The sequence below is a fragment of the Lissotriton helveticus genome, chromosome 9 (assembly GCF_964261635.1).
Source record: "Lissotriton helveticus chromosome 9, aLisHel1.1, whole genome shotgun sequence".
Classification (NCBI taxonomy): domain Eukaryota; kingdom Metazoa; phylum Chordata; class Amphibia; order Caudata; family Salamandridae; genus Lissotriton; species Lissotriton helveticus.
In genome coordinates, this window is record NC_136070.1 from 241,822,023 (window position 1) to 241,845,075 (window position 23,053).

Genomic DNA, 23,053 nt, shown 5'->3' on the forward strand with positions numbered 1-23,053 from the left:
CTGCCTTCTTTCTTGTACCTGTACCACAGTAAACTTATATCAAATGAAAATAGAGACTTTGGCCAATACACCACTAAATAATTATGTTTACGAGGAAAGGGAAAAAACCTAGGAGAGTTTTGACATGTGGAAAAAGTGGAGGAAAGGGAATATTGAAATTTGCAATCTGTGAAGAGGCCCAGTTAAGGAAGGGGTGGGGTTCCTTCGTTTCTGCTTACATCATGGTGTGTGTGTATGCAGAAATGGATGGATATGTGTGTGTGTAAGTGCTTGCGTGCCATTTACTTACAGGAAATACACTGAGATCATAAGTGCCCAGAAGCTCTGCCTCGAGCTGCCAAACCACCCCTTGGCTTTCATTCACAGCGTGAGTCCGAGGGAGCAGCCATGTCTGCGCCGGGTTTACCAGCGTGCCGCTGTATGTGTCTGTGCATGGGTGTCTGTGCCTGTCTTTGGAGCAAGCCTCGACCCGTGACCTCCATACAAAGCTTCAGCAGAGGAGCCTCATGCTCTAGGATGGATCTTGCAGGAGGCAGGGTGGGGCAGGAGCCAACACTGAAGTGGAGTGGAGGCAACAGGGCGGAAGATGTGGGTGGAAAACGCTTAAAAGTGGGCAGTGGTGTCTAGTGTCCATGTAATAGCTCGTCCGTAGGGTACAATAGGTCTCACATTTGCGAGAGATTAAGCTAATGGCAATGTAAATGACAATGCCATTTATTTATCTTTCAAAACCAACACATAAATACAAATTTTGTCATTTACAATGCCAATAGCTCTAACTATTCCAAAGGCGAAACCATTGCATTGTAAATGCTTGTTTACCTTGTATCAGGGAAAATTTAGGAGCCCTTCGGTCGCGTCCCGCCCGTGTGCACAATCCCACACACCCACAAGTTCTGTACTCGCATAAATCCATGCTAAACTTGCTGTGAGCTATTCCTACAACCACGTCACACGTTATTAAAACCGCTGTTCTTAAAACACAAGATAGTAGCATGCAACTCACGGGTACACTATTGTGAAACATCAGTGTTGACTCTGCCTGCGCTTTCCCTTCTGGACACTTGTTTTGAGAGTCTTGCCATTTTTCCACATCAATAAACGAATTAAAACATTTACATAAACACAAAAATGTTATATTCCGAAGTACACCTGTTTCGGTAAAGTAACACTATCTCTTTACGACCCAGAGCAAGGCTGGAAAATAAGACGGAAAGAGTAAGAGAAAGAAAGGGGAACAGCAGGGCTTTAAGTGTGATAAAAAACTGGGGGGGGTTGGTCTTTCAAAGGGTGTGGCCAATGTAATTAAGGGCGTGGCTTAAAAACACATAAGCTAAAAATCTGTGCTTAGCCTAGTGTGCCGCCCGACTTGCATTTTGCTGTTTCTGTCATTGTATCCAGATATATAATACAACAAGTAACATATCTACAACAAGGCAGGGACTATTGGCTTTGTCAATGGTTATTAGTTGCATAAGATAAATCAGCAGCAACTGTGTCTGGTTGTATATAATATAGAAAAAGCTTCCACTTAAAGCCCCGCTGACACTAAGACGATGTTTCTGCTCCTGAGTTTCAAAAAGAGCAGGGAAATCCAGAGAGAAAATGACTCTTTAAATGATTTCCCTTCTTCTACAATGCTCATCTGGCATGATGTCATGCCGTAACACGTAACATCTCCAATAGTGAGAAGAGCAGTGGGAGCAGGAGCACATCGATGTGCCTGCGGTCACTCCAGTCCGAAAAAAACCGGACCGCCTGTGCCAGGGCACAAAACAGAGCCAGATAGACCCGTTTCGAGGCCCCTTTTAAAAAAAAAAACTGCCGGTGCTCAGACCTGGTGAGACCCGGCCCACTTAAAGCTCTGGGGAACAGTCATGAAGGGAGAAAGCATGGATTGAAAACAAGCACTTGAAAAGCCTTTCATTGGTTTACATGAGCCTTTTTCTTTGACAATAGTTTTTTGACAATGTAGATGTGCATAGCATAACGTGCATGCTTGCCAGTGCGTAACAGCATCAGCAAAAACCAACTGAAAAAGTTTGTAACATTGTGATTATGGATACAAATGCACCACCATGCATACGTGCATGTGCCTTCACATGTGTGCTTGATGAAGTGCCACCATTTTTGTTAGGTTGAGCATCAGCGCACATGCGCTTGTCTGCAACATCTGTTGTATTCACTAAATAGACTGTAATCCCGCATACTGCTTACCATAGGTTGATTCCATTGTCGGTCTCCTTTGCAGCCTCCTAACCAGTTCCCAATCCAATACATAATTTCTGTTTTCTTGCTCAGGAGCACTGCTCAACTACTGATTCCATTGATTAGGGGCTGTCTGCTTTGATGAGGTACTCTTCTACCCCGCTCTCATTCTCCCCTGCCCGCCATTTGTTAGGTTGAGCCTAGAGCAGCGCATGCGCTGCTTGCACAACTTTTAGTAAGTGGGATTTCAAAGTGCTACCCACCGCTGGCCTAAAGCTTGCGTTCACGTGAACGTGCACAGCTGTCAGCGTGATTACTTTAACTTTTGGCACTGCTGCGCGCGTACCACTCGCGTGATTGCCGGCGCACACATGCATGCACTCCCCCATGGGTAATTTATCCCAGACATTGAAAACCTGTATTACCACCAGTACTCACTGCTGTCCTTTCTACAGCGAATGATTCTGTTAAATGCTTGGGGTGATTCATACTTGCAGAAAAACACCATTAGGTGCATATGAACCAGTGCTCTCCAAATAAAAGGAAACTCAAAAAGTTTAGAAAATAGTTTGCTTCCAAAGAGATGGGACGTGACTGGCGTGCAGGAGACGAATGTCTGTTGAAAACAGTGCTGTAGGACTCTAGGCAATCACATAAATAACTGCAAATGTGCTGCGCTTTCCAAACCCATACGGATTCTTAAAATGGAGCCGGAGTAGGGTTGGGACAGCATTACCTCCATGCTCTAATTATCATCTGTCTCCTTGTGAGAGGACTGACCAATGAGCAGAGCACACCGACAGCATTTAAGACATCCCTTCCATGGAGACGCTTAGCTGCTGCCATCTTTATGGCTAACCTTCGAAGGGTGTCAGTTGCAAATCGTAATTACAACAGGCCCCGCGGTTGCTGGTCCACTTAAGTACTGATGGATTCTTCCACTTTTTGCAAACATCATGCACTTTGTTGTGATTCATGCTCGCCGCGCGAGCTCATCCCAGATGTCTTGTAGGTAACGGCCATATCATTTAATTTCAGCAATTACTACTCGGACATCACCTCTGAGCTGTTCCAGTGACGGCAGGAACTGGCGCTTACCACAATCTGATTACAGGGTCTTGCATCGGGGTCTGGCAGAGAGGACTGCTGCGGGGTAGAAGAATTAATTGCAAGATAGTGACCATAACGTACCACACAAGGCAAATTTAGAGTTTTGCAATTTAGATTTAAAATATAAACCCATGTTTGTTATTACAAATCTGATTTACCTGTTTAAGAACTGATTTGGGTGTATGCATATAGCAAAAGGTATTTAGCTGTAGATTTACATAAGGCCACAAGGATAAATTGTAGTATGATTATACTACAGGAGGCACAGGGTCACACATTTAAGCACATACTATATATGTTTAATAGGTCTAGTCCATCAATGAATTTTCCAAAAGTTTCCTCTATAAGCTCTTCCTCGATAAATGGACAAAACATTTTTCAAACCAGCAACTACTCCAATACGGCACGTTGTTACTGGTGCAAAATCTGCTGGCTAGTTCACCTTCATGGTGATCACTTCCCCAAGATTAAGGCATTCCGTAACATGTTCTGTTTTCACATTATTATTTTAGTTTTAGGGCGGTTTATCAACAAAATATTAAGTCAGTTGTATGCCTTTAAATTCTCTAACGGCCTTTGCAGTTCGATGCAGGTGGTTGAGATTAGGAGGAGATTATCTGCAAAGGTGATGTTTCTTAGTTTACACGAGCGAGGTTAGAAATTGAGGAGTACTGGTCAACTTTAACTCAAATAGTCTAATCTAATCCAAGGGTGCTGCACTACCGTATTGTGTTTGGCTAACACAAAAAGTGAAAAACAGGAAAATTAAGTAGGGGGAACCTACTTGTAGTGTGCACTGTTCCTATGGGAAAAGAACCCCTTTTCCAACAATTCAGTATCAATCAAATATTAATAGTTAACATAAAAATATCCAAAGTTGCTCTTTCAGTTTTTTAATTTTAGTTCATTGTTCAACATAATATACAACAGTTCCTTATTGTTTGTACTGAAGAACATCAAGAATGTAAAACATAACATTAATTTATATTCTTAAATGCATATAAATAGCAAATCAAATACGCTATTTAATCATATGTTACGATTACGGGGTGGTATTAAGTTGCAGTCTCCTTGATGTTGGAAAGTTAACCGAGCTCTGATGTGTGTTGACTACGAAAAGTCAGTAGTCAACACACATCGGAGCTCGGTTAACTTTCCAACATCAAGGAGACTGCAACTTAATACCACCCCGTAATCGTGAGCAGCAGGAGTTCGACACCCCGGATACAACCGTATCCTTGGTTACTAAAGTTGGAGATTCGTCAAGCTGCGAACCGAGTATTGGGCGTTTGTGTTTTTTTCTTACCGGATTGATACCTCACATCGCGTTGCCACACTAGGGACACTGTTGCAGTTTCCCAGAACTACCGGCTTGGTTTTGAAATCCAGATACGTTAACCAACAGAGTTGAGCAGTAGAAGTTTACCTCCGTCTCTCAGTTCTGTCACGACTTAGATATCACGTTTCCTGGAAAAGGAAAGTTTCCTAAAACCTGAATATAGGATTCCACCTCACAAGTTACACACAATAGACAAGGATTTTTCCCCTGAAGAAGGGTACCTTCAGGTCCCGAAATGCATTGGGCACCATGTCTCCAGAAAATTAACTTTATGGAATCATAATTACCATGGATCTAGGTTTTTTTTGCCTACAAAGATATGATTAAATAGCGTATTTGATTTGCTATTTATATGCATTTAAGAATATAAATTAATGTTATGTTTTACATTCTTGATGTTCTTCAGTACAAACAATAAGGAATTGTTGTATATTATGTTGAACAATGAACTAAAATTAAAAAACTGAAAGTGCAACTTTGGATATTTTTATGTTAACTATTAATATTTGATTGATACTGAATTGTTGGAAAAGGGGTTCTTTTCCCATAGGAACAGTGCACACTACAAGTAGGTTCCCCCTACTTAATTTTTCTTAGTTTACACGAGCCCAGCTTCGGTGGGAAACTATGTACTTCCTGCAGTATTGCGGCAAGTCTGCCAGACAAACAAACACAAGCAATGGCATAGCCAATAGGTCTCGCCTTTGGGACCTTATAAGTGCTTAGCCATGCAACAGTTCATGTTGTTGCACCAAGGATATTGTGCTGCATAACCAAACACTTATAAGGTCCCAAAGGCGAGACCTATTGGCTATGCCAATGCTTGTCATTAGTTTTTTCAAGTTGTCAAGGACTTCCAGCGCAGCACACCACACTTTTTTCATGTTGCTAAGCACTTCCTTCCAGTGGTGCTGCGCACAAAGCTTTTAGGCTCGATTTTGGCACTCTTTCATATTTACCTCACGGGCGCACACGCCTTATTTTTGAGCATGGCACCTGCTTCATGTTTTTTTATTTTTTTGTTTCATGTACTACCAATCGCTTCCACTATGGCACACCACACTTTCGAGGCTCCATTTTGGTACCTGCTTTCATATTTACAATACTGGTGCTGCGCTTTGTTTGAGCACAGCGCCTGCTTTCATTGTTTTTTCTGTATTCCATGGCAGCCGCTTCACTGACCACTGCGTGCATAACTTTTATGTGCATGGGCACCGTGCATTCTGTTTGAGCAAATTGCCTGCTTTTATATTTACAAAACCAATTGTTCTAAGTATTGCAAATGTGAGACCTATTGCATTGCAAATGCTTGTTTTCTCTCTTACTAGTTAGTTTTTTGTAAAGTGAGTTGTCTGAATAAAGTTATTTTTCTCTAACACATAACATTTATATAAATAGCCTGTACATTAATATTACAACTATTTCAAAATATATCCAGAATTACAAAAACAAATTATTTTGTAATTAAGAAGTGTGATGCAAACAAAGATTTAAATAAGAGCAAAACAAACTAGAGCACTTTACTTTGTGTTGTGCAAGTGACACATATTTACAGAAACTCTATTTCCAAACATTGTTTCTACACTGTATAGTTTTATCAGTAAAGCCTCATGTCGGTGGGGGAAGTTTGTTGCCATTTCATTGTAAAATCTGCTGATTAGAAATGACTGTGATATCACTTCATGTTTTAGTTATGTATTAATTAAAAGTGATAGTTTTTAAACAAGATTTGAGAAACATTCCTGCCCCGCCCTGATGACAATGCTGTTAATGAACCAAGAGCAAAAACAACAGTTGATGGACAGAATGCAGAACAAGGTCATACCTTCACCCCAGTATAGAGATCTGGGCCTAAATCCATCGTTTTTGTTCTCACCATGCCATTCCAGTTTGAACCTAGCCATATGCAAATCAGTCTTGACCCTATGCCTCATGGGAACAGTCCAGCCCGAACTGCCTAGCCAGGTCCTCCCTAGACTGGAAACAAGCATCCTAGGACCGGTTTCATGCTTTCAGCCCTCATCAGCCAGGATAGCTTGACTCCAGTGACATGGAGAGCACGGGACTCTCGACTGAGCATACCCGTCCCATTCGGGGTGACAAATGCAAAAAAACAGTTGATGGACAGAATGCAGCTCAATGCCATACATTCACCCCAGTACAGAGATCTGGGCCTAAATCCATCGTTTTTTTGCTCACATGCCATTCCAGTTTGAACCTAGCCATATGCAAATCAGTCGTGACCCTGTGCCCCATGGGAACAGTCCAGCCCGAACTGCACCCCCTGACTTCAGAACAGGCTAGCAGACACAACCCCTGGACATTTTTCTCAAAGCAGGCTCACAGCAAAGTTCCAGTCTTTGTCCTTTCCTTGGCAGAAGCAGCAACTACAGGCTAACCCCACAGAGCACACAGTAAAAGGGTAAGTGCTCTTCTCCTTGAAAAAGGTTCCTCTTGAGTCCAGAAATGATCTAAAGGTTTAAGGTCATACCCCATTTTGTCTTTGTTCTTCTTTGTGCAAAGGTCTCTGAGCCCAGACCAGACCAGTTCTTTCCTCACTGGTGTAGTATGACCACACGGGTGGAGATATCATTGTGCAAGGGAGACAGGTCCTATTCAGGTACAAGGAAAACTCCTCCCACTACTCTAAATGCAGCCAAGGTCTATTCAGCTCAACTCTGAGTCTTCCAGGAAGGGCCAGGTACAACTCCAGCCTCCCAGTGGTTATCTACAGTGAATGCACATCCCCAGGCCCTGTCACTCCAAAACCAGACCGTCAATCCACAAACAGGCAGAGGCACACAGAATGGTTAAACAAGAAAATGCCCAGTTTCTGAAAGTCATTTTCCAACATACAATTTAAAAACCATCTTTACTAAAATATGTGGTATTAAATTGTGAGTTCAAAGAGACTAAACTTTATTTCTCCATCTTGTTCGAATGGGAAGTTCTACTTCTAAGATGTTACAAATTATCTCCCATTCTATCCTATAGGACAGATAGCCTTTCAATAGTGAAAAATCAAAATTGGCAGTATTTCACCATCAGGCATGTCACACACACCAGTACATGTCCTGCTTTTTACATAAATGGCACCCTGCCCATGGGGGTACCTTGGGCCTACCATACCCGTGCACACAGATCTCGGCAGGATCGGGCAAGCCCCCTGCTGTGGTTGTTCCAGCCTGTTCTCGACACCCCGCCGAGGAACCACCCAGCTCCAGGTATGGGTGCTGCGCTTGTCTTTTCGCGTTGCACAGCTTCGGGACGCGATTGCTGCCACCTGCGTTCCGGCCCCAGGGGAAGCGACAGCCGATGTAGTGCTCTGTGTCATTTAGTGGTGGTGGGGCCTATTACTGTCATCGCAGGCGTCCGCCTTTGCTGCCTCTGCCTCTTCCTTATTCCGTGCCAGACACTGTGGCTGCAGCCGGGGCCTTTCTTACCTCCGGTGCTTGCGGGGTGACTCAGGGTTGGGCAGGCTTCTCTGCCGCAGGTGACCCGGTCCGGTGCCAGTCTCCGGCGGTGGCGTCAGTCAGTGCTGGGTAGGAGTGCAGCTCACAGCTCCCCACGGGTCTCTGCCTGTGGTCGTTGCCGCTGCTGTTTTGCTTTCAGGGGGGACTGCGTCATATTGGTGTTCTACTCCTGTTCCAGAGCTTTAGGCTGCAGATCTTCCCTCGGCATCAGTTCACTCTCTTTTCCGGCGCATCTAGGAGTGAAGATTTTGGTTTTGGTCAGTCTATGTTAGGATGAAGCCAGATTGGGCCCGGCCGCGAGGAGCGCCGAATCGAGCTGCTCACTCCATCGGCTCCAGGCAACGTCCCCCGTGCACTCCCCACCTCATTGTCTAGCTTCATATCATCTTGCTACCACCATGCCAAGAGTTGCTAACCAGTTTACAGTATCTGTGTGGGCTCTCGTTGCTCTGGATTTTTCAGAGGAACAGTTTTGCTTTCAGAGCAGGGAAAACCTGTTTAAGCTGCACACTCTTTCTCCCAAGCATGTCTTGAGGGTAGTGGGGCAAAACCATATTGTATATATATTCAAGTACCTAGTTAGATACACTCACTGAGGGCATGTCTCTGTACTGACCCTGCCAAATCGGGCCATGTGTATTCTGGTGTATGTTTCTATGTAGGGTTTTCATTTCAGCTAGTTGCATGTCAGTCTATTGTCCGCTTTTCTCAGGCCCTGCAGCGCTTCCTCCTCACCCAGTGATTTTAACTCTGCATTAACGCCAATGCTCTAAACTTGTGCTACCACATTCATCTTTCTAGTGTTTAAGAAAGGAAATCATCCTGATTCTCGCTGTTATGGGCCTATCTCTCTGCTGAACTCTATAGTCATGTCTTAATCGGACAAAGCTTTGGGGAATTCTGGATGAGATGGATCTGGACTAGGACCTGATGGGTATTCTCCAAGCTTTGCACTATGATTTTTTTTTTATAAATCTTTTTATTGTTTTTAAAATCAAGAAGAAGAAATAGACACATCCGGCGCCATACATTCATACATAATAATGGATTGGATAGTTACTTTGACAGGATAGACTTGGAGGATCCCTGATGCGTCTGCGTTGATAAGTCAAAAACAGCTAATGCGACAATACAATCAAGAAACAATTTAAGCAAAAGCCATCCAATCCCGCCCATACTGTATAAACAGGATAATAGAAGAAGCGAGGCCACCGGACATTGGAATTTAAAATTATCAGGATATGTCACCAATTATTCTAAAAAGGGAAAGACCAAGAAAGACTAAGAAAAGAGAAACTTAGAGAAGGACACACAAAGAAAATAATAAACCCATCCCCCCCACCCTGCACCCCTGCATATGGCTGTCGCCTAACCCCAACTAGCAGCGTGCCTGTCGCCCCAACTAACTCGGTTCCAAAGAAGGAAAAAGAGAGAAACATAGGGGAGGGCATATCCGTATAGGCTCCCAGCCCCTTTCCCCCCCCTGCCAGAGATCGGCACCACCTATAATGAAAATACAAGTGTATCAGAGACCACAGTAGAAAAAAATTAGGGGGAGCGATAATACACTGCCCAGCCTTACGTAAGTCCAACAGTTGCAGTTCGAACACCCAATTGAGCCAACCCAATCGCCCCGGTCAATCGATCTCAGCCTTGACCCCTTGGAACCATCTCACGAACCCCTCCCAGCGAGACTAACATGTCATCAAGAGAGTCAAAGAGGAAAAGGAGTCCAACAGAAATCGGTTTGTTACTTCTCGCAGTCAATGAGTCTACGGGAACTTCAGCCACACAAAAAAGCGCCCTCCCGGATGAATAGTCCCAATGTCGTTTTTCCCGAAATCGTACGGGCACCAAGGAAGGAAAGGATGAAGAAAAAGTGGAAAAACAGTCAACAACAAAAGTCTCCGGGAGGGGAACGTCAATCGATACATCCAAAGTCAGCAATGATGGAAGGCTTAGCGATATGCTCATGTTCTCGGGAATACAGTTCTCCAAAGCACCAAACGAGGGTTTCGACTCTTGTTGCCTCACGGGGTCCTCGCACAGAATCAAAATGGCCGTTGCTTGAATCGCAGCCGGTTGTTGTTCCAGCAGTGGAGCAGGGTCCGGTTCCCCAGAAATCATCTCAGATAGGCCCGTATCCATTTTGTGAATCAGGGCATCCATATACGAATGAAAAGCCCCGAGCGCTGCCAGTACTGACCTCAGCGATGGCTCATGCTCCATTCGGTCCGTTATCTCTCGCCCGGTACCAATCATAATCACCTCCCCTGGTGAATCCGGTATCTCCGGGGGAACAAACAGGACCGTGAACGGGCAGCGTCGGAGGGTGACTGTTCGTTACATGCAGCAGTAGTCTGCCCGTCGACACCGTGGGCAAGTCCCCGAGACCCCGAACCCCGGCGGGAGCCAAAACCCGGGCCCGCTGTCAATATTGTACCAAGTCACTCCTCCCTCAATGTTGAGTAGGCAAACGATCGCCGACAAATCCGGGCGAAAAAAGAAACCTCCACTTCGATGGACTGGACCCTGCTGGAATCACTCGGCCGATGTTGTTGAACTACAGATACTAGAGGCCCCGGCTTCCCCGCTGGACTAGGCCACAATCTTAGACTTGACGCAACTCCGTCAAACAAGCCGATCAAAAGTTCAGGATTACACCATCAGAGTGCGGAACAGTTCAACTACACAGAGGTAGGGCGTTAAAACAGGATAATGGACAGGATCATCTGGCAGGATACGGAGGTCAGTGGAGCCGGGAGCCTAAGCAGCCATCTTGTTTGCCAGCGTAGCTCCTCCCCCTTTGCACTATGATTTAACGGCTTCTGTAAGGTTTGGCCTTGAGGGCGACCGCTCCGATCCATTTCATTGGGAGCAAGGTATTCATCAGGGGTGTGTGTCTCCGTCCATTTGGTTTCTGTGCTATATTAATGGCTTAAATAGCCATCTCACCATCCTACTCCGTGTAATGCCCATGGTAAAAAATTGCCCAGTCCCAACTTTATTATATGCGAATGATGCAGTGTTTATATCTCACTCTACTGTGTCTCGAAGGCTTGATTGTTAACTTTGTATAATATATTGATAGGTTAGACAATGAGATACATTTTACTAAAACACATCATGTGGCTTGTGGTGCTAGACAGACCAAGATCAGACCGAAACATATTAAGGGTAAGAATATTGAAAGCGTATACTGTTTCTTATACCCGGGTATTATTTTCGATTCCTCCGGTACTTGGACTCCATGTTTGTCTAATAGGTTGACTAGGTTTAATCTTTCAACTGGGGTGCTTTTTAACTTTGCTAAGATGGTTTTTAATAAACCAGCACCAGCGCTTTTCGAAATTTACAAATGCAAATGTCTGTCTATCAACTTACGGAGCAGAAATTTGGGGTATCGGGATTCAAAATGTCCCCAAGCCAAAGAAAATAGATTTTGCAGATGCCTATTGGGTTTATTGCTTAGTAGTCCTCATTACTTTCTGAGGAACTAGGATTAAGATATGTAAAAAATCATATTAAACCAGCCCCATGTTGTTGTTGTTGGTCTGGGATAACAAACATGCCACCCTTAACAGGAATATAATTGAGGACTGCCCTACCTTTGCTTTTGAACACAAAATTAATTGGTTTAGACATATCGGACATATATCTAAATATGTAGGTAGGCAAGAATTGTGCTTTTCTCTGGAAACCATATGACCCTGCGACAATCCAATTGTGCCTGTGTGATGAAACTTCTGTTTAGTTGCTGATTCTCCTTGGTTTTATGTAAATATTATAAGCGTGACACTTGTCCATACTTGTTATCAGTTCTTAAATTCCATGGCTTTTTCAAGTGTAAACCAGCATTTTCTGTAGACTTAACCGTTGCTAATTTTCTTAATTCAAGTGTGTCCTAACAAAATCCAGCGCTATTTCAAGGGTATAATTTCATAGGTAATTTTTTTATTGCTGTTGTATTATGCCAAAAGGCTTTTGCTATTATAAGACTGAATTTATCTCCTCACTGTTAATAAAGCTGTTTTAATTGTTCCTATATTTAATGCAGAGTATCTTGTATAAATTGTGTGTACTTTTATGGCTAATTTATTTAGCCGAATAAAGACAAAGAAAAACTTTGCGTCCCATTTTTAACTGACCTTGACCAGGGTGTCTGATTAGATATTATTTTCTTATACATTAAGGATATCGATTATTGGAGATTAGATCGGTTCCTGTTTTCAGGTGGGGAGTAGTTTTCAATACGGTTGTCGTTTTGAGTGTGGATTGCTAGAGCGTTTCTGAGCTGAACAAAATCTCTCCATCATTCTATATTCCCTCTTTAGCACCTCAAGGGGTATCAACCCTGACTGGTTCCAGATATTGCCCAATTTGCTAATCACAATGACGTCTAATTTCTGAAATATCAATCGGTTCTTAAAGTCCCTCAGGAAGTTGTTGCCTGACAAAGGAGTTTCTTTAGTCAGGACCTTCTCCTAGCCCAACTGTTTTGTTGCAGGCTTTCAGGCCTTTACCACTGATCCACTGATGACCTGTGCATTGACAGGCTCTTGACTCATTTTCTGCTGTACAGCACTGAGGTGTGGCCCTGAGGCCCCATCGCATAGCTGCCTACCGTGGTAGAGTGATCATGTAGTGGGAAAAAGACCCAGTAGTAAAGACTACTGCCAAATTAATGGCCCAGTCGAACTTCTGAATGTGTGGGAGGACGATGCTCTCATCGTAAACTCCTCTGGTTAACTTCCAAGATGATATTGTGGTGGCTCTCCATCCCACAGGTGCAGTCTCTCTTCAGCCACTAGTTGTTTCAAAAATACTCTTGAGACGCAATAGAGTGTATTTTGAAGGATGTACAAGAACTTTGGTAACACCATAATTTTAAACAGTGCTGCACTTCCCATGAGCAAGGGTGATGGTCCTTTCCAGTGTTGCACATACTCTTTGAATTTAGTGAGCAAATTGCATACTATGCGGCTAACGAGCTCACTGGATTCAAATGCGATATTTATAAGGCCATTCAAGTGAGTTGAAGGCCTTATTTGGTTCTAGTGGCAGACAACTGCTGGTTCCATTACCACCTCCGAATATGATATGCTGTGGTGCAACCAAATAAGCATATTAGATGCCAGTATAGTGCTCTCTTTGATGAGCATAAAGCCCGACTTATCTGGGTGCACAAGAGCATCTATGATTTCAGTTAAACTAAGTGGCAGTTTTTTTTTTCATCCAGTACTTTGGTTTCTGCATTTGAGAGTGCTGTGGGCCAGAAGAACACTCGATTTGGGGCTTCCTGGGATTGTGAATAACCAATACCATCATCGTGCATTGTAAGAGCAGACATACCTCTGTTCTTGTAACTAACTGTTAACATTTCTTGAACATATGTAGTAAGTTCACTAGCCAATCTTTCTTTATAACACTAAGGATAGGAAGTTATGCCATATCATTTTCCCCATTTGCAGTTTTGTTATGACATCTGCAATCTCCTCTGCTGTTATTTCAGAATTTAAACTCGTGCTGTCTGCTGCTGATAGGTTGGGGAGGGGTAGGTCTGCCAAAAAGGCCTGTTTGGAAGTGTCGGCTGGGAAGTTCTGCAAAGTATGTAGAGATTAGAAAGAATCAGCAAAGGTTTTTGCGATTTTTGCATTACCATGAACCCTAGATCAATCTGGATTTCAGTGTTCTTGTAACCATTTGCTCTTTTCCCAAAGCATGTCAATAGCTTACCTGTTTTGTTCCGGACTTCATATACTGTTTACTGTGTGACTAGGAGGTGGTTGCATGTGTCATGTCTAGTCGAAGCCTGGTACTCCTCTTGAATTTTTTGCTAGCCACCTTTTTTTTCGCAGTTTTTGCAAAGACTAAATGGAGTGGACCGATTGTGTAATGAAAGACTCTGACTTTGCTTTACATATATTTATTCTCCTTGTCTACGGAAAGACGCATTTCTGGTATTCTTTCCAAGCCTAACTTAAATAATTTTAAATAATGTGCAACTTGGATGTACAGGGAGCCTCGGTGTCTGCGCTTGCCCCACTTACGTCTTTTGACCGGTGCTTCTAGTGAGTTCTGATATTCCTGCCTCCATTGGCAACTGAAAGGTTGCTTCTGTAGTTTCGTTGTAACATTGAACACTGGTTTGTCAGCCTAGAAGTCAGAAATACCAAGTGGAATGTGCAATATCCTCCATGGTTTCTGAAAATCCCACTGTTTTAAGGTGTTACAGATCTAGTATTCATTTAAATGCTTTTCTTTCCCATTATAAACTTTTTCTATATTTTTTTGAGTTGTTCTCAGAAGACTGTAAAACACAATATTCATAACACAATATTCATAGAGTGCGTTTGCAAGAATGGCTGAAAATCACTGTGTATTATCAGTGTGTTTCATTCAAGGACTTCATTGAAGCATTTTCCTATTTTCCACATAAGCTCAACTCAGTCTGCAAGGTACATATTGTGAGGGGTGTCGTGTGCGAACCAGTACGCATTTTGATATTGTTTCACTGTGATTCCTTATCAATTGTCTGAACTGCTCCCAAGTAGAGTTGAATGAATCGCTGGATTATACATGTTAAGTATACAAGGGCTCCCATGACACTTTTAAAATTTTTATTTTGTCCTACTTTTTATCTGTACATTTTGAGGCTTTTTAGGTTGGGTATGTATGCATTTTACTGTGTGTTTTTTACAGTTGATTCTTTATTCATCCCTTTAAATTAGATTGTGCTCAACAAGTTGATGGCCATGCAGGTGCAATATGAGGCATCCAGTGCAACGGAGGAGGAGACCTTGGGCCCCCAGCCAATAGCCCGGTTAGAGGTATGCACTATATGCCTATCAAGTAATAGTTTAGTGCAGGGAATGTTGGTGTTTTTTATTGAGTTGACTGGAGAGCTGTTATACAAATTTTAAATTAAACTAATTGTTTGTGCAGTTACCCCCCAAGTGTAAATCCTCTAATGCCTTACAAATCTTTTATGCCTTGTCTCATATAATATGTGTGGGAACTCCTATGTCGTGTTCAAATGTATGTAAGGTGTTGTAGTGTTGCCCTATAAATGTTTTCCTATCATTCATGCTCGTCTTCTGAATCGATCTGCTCTGCCATAACCTTTGACAAAAATATAAATCTCTGGTGCCAACTACATTTTTAGATAACAATTGTACTGTGTAAAGCGTAATCGGTAAAGCCCAAATAGGGGACTTGTGGGTATGTACTTTTAAGCCAATCATTATCAGACTAAAATGCCATGAAAGGTATTTTATGTATTGATTTTTAGAAATGTTTTCCTGGAGTGTGGAGCCAAATTTACTTTTCAACAAAAACACTGGAGTTATCCACTGCATGACATAATAAATTACTGTTACTGGACAAAAGCAGATTTGCTCAACTGCATAATAATGTTGTACCTCACTGCCAGTTGCTGTACGCCAAGTTTCACCTTTGGGACCTTCTGTACACCGCTCTCCCGTTTACTGTCACTTACACAAATGACACTTGAATTTTCTTCAAATTTATCCAAAGCCACATCTATGATTATTTCATAGCTCTAAGGAATATCTCTTTGCTCCCCAATTTACAAATATACTAAGGTAGAAATCCTATTATTCCATCCATATTAGAACCACACTACTATGTCCTCCCCATAGCCTTTCTCTTGGGCATCTTGATTTCTTCTGCTTTGCAAGGAGGTACTGGTACAGTTAAACTCCAGATGAGCTCCAGCATGTTACTGGAGTTCATCACAATTTCAAATACTACCACTTCTCAGCTCCACCTATGATGAATCAGAAAGTCCTGGCAACAAATCTTCGAGGGTGCTAATTCTCTGACCAGCACTGAATACGAGTAAATAGGATTATTGTAACATTTAAGTCGTAAGGCTTGATGTCCTCCAAAACCTGTATACATTTTCTAATTTTAACAAAATCATTAATGAGTATTGAACCTGCTGAGGCAGTGTCCTACCTCTCTTCAATGGCACCAAGCTCAAATGCTATTTGTCAACTGTAGTTTTCAATAAAAGCTACTTCTCAGCATATCACTCCTTACTCTCTCAAATTGTTACATGACCTATTCAATATGCCATCTGCTTTCTGTACAGAAACTCATGAACAACCCCTATAAGGTCAGATCCTTCAAGTTACCTCAACCCCACTCCCCCTGGGCATAAACTACACTCTGATCCAAATCCGACTGGCAGTGCATTATAAATTATAATTATAAATAATTAGTAAATACATTATGTAAGTACATGTGAGAAACACATGCAGTGTACTATCTCTGACCTCAACTCACTACCCAACCATCTTGAAACATCACCTAATTTTTTTTATAAATGTTTTTATTGGGATTTTTACAGTACAATACAATATAGAGCACATTTAACATGAAATAACATTTCGCTGAATGTACAGCGGGGATTAGAGTCGTCATTGATGATCAGTGTACGCTTACCCCTCTTTGCGTTTACACATAACACAAAAACCACGAGTGGTTGTGATGTTGGCTTGGCTCGAGTTCTACATGAAACATAAAAACATGCAGGTGTGGATTTGGGTGTTGTGGAAGACCCTCTTTGGTTTTACTTCCGGTACTATGTTTGAATCTTTCTATTTTACTTTCCATTCATGGGGGTTCGTAAGGATCAAGCAACTTATCTAGCGTTGTCCACATCTCTCTGTTGGGATTCTTCCATGGGGCGTATCTAAGTGCAGTGTTATCTGCACCTCTAAGGAAAGTTATCCAATTAGAACCATCCCTTGAAGGTGGCTCTGGTTGTATCTTCCCAGTTGGCAACCACAGTTTTTGTGGCCAAAGTTAGGAGGAAATCTAGAAGGTTTCTGTCTTGCTTTGTGATGTTGTCTGCCCCTAGGCTTGCTGTGGTTAGTGTGGCGAATTCTTCTCTTAGTGTGCACCCCAGGGTTCTGTTTACGAATGTGAATACCTTCTTCCAGAACTCCTTTACCTTGGAGCAGTTAAAGATGAAGTGCGCTAGGTCGCCCCTTCCTGAGTCACAGTTCCAACATTGGTCTGTTTCTCTGAGGCCTACTGTCGCTAATCGTGCCGGGGTCCAGTATATGCGGTGCAGTAGCCAGAACTTTCTTTGAGCCAGCACCAGGGAGATCATGTTTTTCGAAGGGGATTCCCAAAGGGAATGTGCCTCTTGTTCAGTGAGATTGGTATTTAGTTGCGCTTCCCAGTACCTGGTGCTTTTGGTATTTGGTTGTGATGTATTGGGGCGGAGTAATTTGTATAGGTGGGATACTTGGTGGCCCGCCGAGTTTAGGTTTCCCATATATTGGATGATCGTGGGTTTAAGCTTAGAAAATTTAGCTTTTGCCACTGCCGTTTTAATTATCAGGAAGTTGTATAGATCTATCTCGCTCGGGTTGTGTTGTGTTTTTATGTTGTTGTAGGTGAGTGGTTTCTTTTCATCATCCTCAAGTTGTGCCGGGAAGGAGAACCCTAGTCGTTTCCACGAATCTATGTCTAGTGTTTTCCCCCTGTACTTGATTTTGTTGTTCGCCCAAAGGGATTCCCATCTTGATTTCCTGACACTGTGTTCGAGTTTCCTGTCTATCTTAAGCAGCGCCTGTCTGGTATTTCTGAGAATGGAGTTACACAGCAGTGCCTGTTTGTTTGCTGTTAGGAGCGTCATAGGGCTCTTGTTGTTTAAAGTGGCTTTCTGAATTGCTAGCCATGTCGGTGTGTGTTTGTCCTGGTAGTATCCAGTACATGCCTTGCTTGGCAATGAAGTCTGTTTGGAACGTTCTGAAATGTGCCAGATTGAGTCCTCCTAGTTTTTTTGGTAGTCTTAGTTTTGGGAGACTTATTCTTGCTTTTTTATTGCGCCATATGAATGTGTTTATCATCTGGTCGTTTTTACGATGAAAATTGTCTGTGAGTGGAAGCATCCCCGTTAAGTAGTTCACTATTGGCATTCTCATAATCTTAATGGTGTCAATTCTACCCCACCACGTTATGAATTTGGGTGACCAGTCTTCCAGCATTTTTTTTCTTTTCTTCATTGTTATGTTCTTTGTGTTCTAGTGTTGATTTTAGTGTTTTCCCGAATTGTATCTCCAGGTATTTGATGAATTGTGGTTGCCACGCTAACCCAGAGTCGGCTATAAGCTCTTTAGTTGTGTGTATGTTTAAAGGAAGGCACTCTGATTTATCTTTGTTTAGTTTGTATCCCGAGTGGGCTGAGTATGTTTGTATGGAGTCAGTTAATGCTTTGATGGAAGCTTCTGGGTCTTCCGTGACTATAAGAATGTTGTCTGCGTATGCTGCTAGTTTGACTGTGGTGTCAGTGAATGTAACACCTTTAATTTTGCTGTTGGCCATGATGTCTGTGATTAGAGGTTCAAGGGCGAGCAGGAATAGAGATGGAGATAGTGGGCATTCCTGTCTTGTGCCGCGCTGTAGGTTGAGCTGTTGAGATTTGGACCCATTAATTGTTATCTGTGCCTCGGGAGATTTTTATAGTGCCATTACTTTCTTGATTAATTTATCTCCCAGATTGTACGTGTGCAGACATTGTTGTCGAAACCCCAGGACACCCTGTCAAAGGCTTTCTCTGCATCTAGCGTTACGGCTACTGTTGGCTTGTTTGATTTTTTGCATGGTCGATTACGTGGCACAGGAGCCTAGTATTGTCGTGGGACATGCGTGTTTTTAGGTATCCTACTTGGGTGTTCTTGATGAGTTTAGGTAGCAGGCTTTGTAGCCTTGTGGCAAGTATTTTAGCGATGATCTTACAGTCTATGTTGATGAGTGAGATGGGGAGATAGTTCTGTGGTCGCTGCGTATCTTTTCCCTCTTTGGGGATGACTATAATGTTAGCTTCCCTCATCGACTCTGTTATTACCCCCTCTGTTTCACAGGTGTTCATGATCGGGATAAGGTTGCTTTGGAAGGCTTTGTAAAAGGTAGCTCTGTAACCGTCCGGCCCTGGCGCTTTATCTTTCAGTGAGTTGATCGCTTGAGCGATCTTGTTGCTCTTAATTTCTTGTCTTAGAGAGTCGACTTCTTCTGTAGTTATTTTGGGTAGGTTTAGATTCTCTAGGTCACAGCTTTCCAAACTTTGTGGCGCGACACATTACTGTGTCGCACCCCAGCCGTAGGTGTGTCGCGGGATGAGATACAATGACTTCTGCCGGCAATCGGCAGAGTGGAGCTGCAGGGGCTCTTAGAAGGGGCGAAGCAACAACAAAGCCTCATTCACATGCACAAGGTCTTTAACGACCTGTGAAGTGCTCGGATGCGGCTGTGAGCGGTCCCGGGCTGCCACACACGACGGGGGGTGGGGGGGGGTGGATGAGTGGGGGCTGAAGCCCTCTGATGCCAATGGGGGTGGGGGCTGAAACCCTTTGATGACTACATCAACCTCTTCTCAGTGAGTCCCCTAAATGAAGCTGTTCTGGAGTTCCTGATTTCGCCCCTTCCCATGGGCTTTGTCAGCAGTTTGTCCACATGAACCCGGGCCCAGTGCAGAGCGCAGCACATACTTTCTCCGATATTAAATCTGTGGTGGGAGGCTCGCCAGGGGGGGCTTTGCGAGAGCAGGAAATGACATGCAGTTTTAATTTCTGCAAGCATTGCGGAGCCGAACACGAAAACAACCCCCCAGACTGCATCTGCAAGGCAGGCCGCGCCCCAAGGCGAGCAGCCGTCCCTGGGGGCTGAAAGGCTTGGACTTCCGGTAAAATGCGGCGCTTTCATGGACCTGAGCCAGTTTTAAAATTTTAGTGTGAACTTGTCGCTGTTGCTAAATAAAGTTGGTGATTAAAGCGCATCTTTGCCTCCAGTCTCAGGTTCTCTGACGTTCATTTAGTTCAGTCTCCGCTTCTGTGATTGGTCAGTTCTGGAGTCCCCCACGGATCCTGTGTCTGTGTTTTGAATACATTATGTGTCACTTTTAGCTTCCTCGCGGTGTGACAGTCCTCTCCCAGGCCCTTCCAATGCTTGTTTGTCAAGAGTTGAAGTGCCTCACAGCTGTGGGGAGGGGGAAGTGTGTGGGGGGAGTGTGTGGGGTGGGTTGTGGGGGGTGGGTTGTGGGGGGTGTAGGGGTGTGTGTGTGTGTGTGTGTGTGTGTGTGGGGTGTGTGTGTGTGGGGTGTGTGTGTGTGTGTGGGGTGGTGTCTGTGGAGTGGTATGTGTGGGGGGGGTTGTGTGGGGGGGGTTGTGTGGGGTGGTGTGTGTGGGGTTGTGTGTGTGGGGTGTGGGGCCTGAACCCACCATAGGTGGTTCGGGCCCGCTCGCTGCGCTTCCTCGCGTTACCGTGTCCCTGACATTTTTTTCACAAAAAGTTGTGTCACCAACATTAAACGTTTGGAAAGCTGTGCTCTAGGTACTCACCGCAGCCTTCCTGATCTAGTGTGGTGTCCTCCTTGTATAATTCTTGGTAGAATTCTTTGAAAGTATGCAGTATGTCTTTGTGTTGGGTGCGTGCGATGCCAATCGCATCTGTGATCGATGAGATGGAGTGTTGCTTTTGCTTGTGTTTGAGGTATGCTAGGATTTTCCCTGCCTTGTTGGCCTCACATAGGTTAATTTGCTTGTATTTGTTAATCCATAATCCTGCTCGTTCGCTCAGGATTCTATTGAACTCGTATTTTTTACTCGTGATCTCTAGTAATGAGTCGGAGTTTGTGGAGTCTTTGATGTGTTTTGTTTCTAATACTTTGATGTCTTTCTCTAATTGGTTTATCTGGTGCTTTGTTTCTCTATCTCGTCTGGCCTTAATTTCTATTAGGATCCCTCTGAGAGTTGCATTGAGGGCATCCCACAGAGTTTTGGGGTCTGTCTTGGGTACTGTTCTCTGTTACGTAATCCTTGATTGCCTGATCTATTTTCGCTTTGTCTTCCTGTTTTGCTAATACTGTGTTGTTAAAGTGCCATTTACGGTTGGGGCCTTCATTGTGTCTGCCTGTTAGTTTCAGGGTGATGCACGAGTGGTCGGAGATTGTCCTTGCTGCAATTTCTGTGTGATCTATTAGGTGTGTGTGTGAGCCTGATATGAGGATGTAATCTATTCTACTGTATGAGTTTTGTGGATAGGAGTAAAAAGTGTAGTCTCTGGTGTCGGGGTGTTGGAAACGCCATGGGTCTTTGAGATCGTATCTGTTGCATATATTCTTCAGGGTGTTCTGTGAGGCCGGGGGTTTGGTGTGTGTTGATGACTGCCTGTCTATGGTGTGGTCTAGTGTTAAGTTGAAGTCGCCTGCCAATACTCCAACTTCTTCTCAATATCTTTCCAGAATGCTACATCTTCTTTATTTGGCGCATATATATTAGCTACAGCTATAGTGTTGTCTCCTCTCTTTAGGTGAGTTACCAGTAGTCTCCCTTCCTCATCATGTTGTTCTTTCTCAATGGATATCTTTGAGTTTCTGCTGATCAGTGTGACTACCCCTTTCCTTTTGCCGTCAGCTGGAGAGCAGGCTACTTGTCCTATCCACCTTGCCTTGAGTTTGCTGGCTTCTTCCCTGGATAATTTTGTCTCCTGTAATAGTGTGACGTCTGCCTTCGTCTTTGCTAGGTAGTCTAGCACTTTTTTCCTTTTTATCGGGTGGTTCAGACCCTTCACGTTGAGTGACACTATTTTAGGTCTGTTTGTAGCATGGGGCTGTTTCTCAGTGGGATGGGTGTGTTACTGTTGTGTGTCATTATGTGTTTCTTTCTGTGGTTCCTTCAGTTCATCTATATATTCTTTGAGGTGTTTGGCCTGGACTGTTGCGTGTGGGGGTGTGTTGCGCTTTCTATTGTAGTACCATGTTGACTGTTTGGAGTGTTTCAATTGCGCATTTAAGGGTTCACTTCTACTTTCTGTTGATGTGTGTGCACCTGTGTATTTGGGACAGTACAAGACGACGGGACAGACTAACCAAACGGAGCACAGGACAAGACAAACTAGACATACGTGACGATAGATACACTACTCCTTTCCTTCTCCTCCCTCCCTCCCCCCTCGCGCTGAAGACGTGCGACGGCAAGATCCCTCCCGCCCCGCCCTTTTCCAGGGGTGATTGTCTTGCTGCATTGTGTTTGTTTTAGTTACGGATGTCTCTTGAGTCGTTTAGCGGTCGTACCGAGCCTTTGCACAAATAAAGGATATTGCTGCTGATGTTGGTAGCCCTCTTTTATTGCCGTTTGTTTCTTCTTGCTTCTTGTCTGCATCTTACGTCTGTATGTCATCGTGTTCTGTTACTGTGGTTTTAGGCTGAGGTAGACTTTGTTACGTTTCTGAGGTAGTGTTTTGTTATTGCCGCTCCTGCCTGTGTTTCAGGTAGAGATCTTTCACCGTTAATTTCTGTATGCTAGGTGTCTGTTGAGAGTCATTAAAAGAAAGTCTCTTCTGCCCTTGTCTTTAAAAGGATACGGTCTCTTCCATGGTTTTATCTTGTCTGTGTCTGAGGTAGGATTCGTTTAGGTTTTGTAAACTATATCTATTGGTCAGTTTATTCTGCTAGTTGATCCTGTGAAGCTCTTCTTTTGCTTGAAGTCGTAGTAGTGGTTTCCATCTCTTGTGCGGTTGGTCCTTGCAGGTGTCTCGATAGCTCTTTTGGGTCATCAAATGTGTGTGACCTTCCATTACTGCTGATCCTAAATTTAGTGGGGCCCACAAAGGAAAATAGAATGTTTTCTTTTCTGAGTTTGTCTCTTTGTGCTAAGAAGCCTTTTCGTATGTCTGTCGGTTTCGAGTAGCTCTGTGTTAAGATTATCTTGTGACTGTTCCATTGTAGATTTGGGTATTTTATCGCTACTCCAAATATGGCGTCTGTGTGGTGTGAACTTAGTGGTTTGCAGATTATTGGTCTAGGGCTCATTGATTTGGAGGCTGGTACTCTGTATGCTCTGTCCAGTTCAAAGGGGTGCTCGAAGTTGAGTTTTGTGAGCTTTGGAAT

General features: G+C 43.6%; 1 protein-coding gene across 1 annotated transcript in view; it reads left to right on the forward strand.

The window, feature by feature from the left end:
- Nucleotides 1–23,053, forward strand: part of RAD51 (RAD51 recombinase) — a 190,211-nt gene that overhangs the window by 15,429 nt on the left and 151,729 nt on the right. The window contains exon 2 of the mRNA XM_078659822.1: nt 14,862–14,960. Within this exon, the coding sequence (XP_078515948.1) occupies nt 14,880–14,960 (81 nt within the window). The 5' untranslated portion in view covers nt 14,862–14,879. The remainder of the gene's footprint in view (nt 1–14,861; nt 14,961–23,053) is intronic.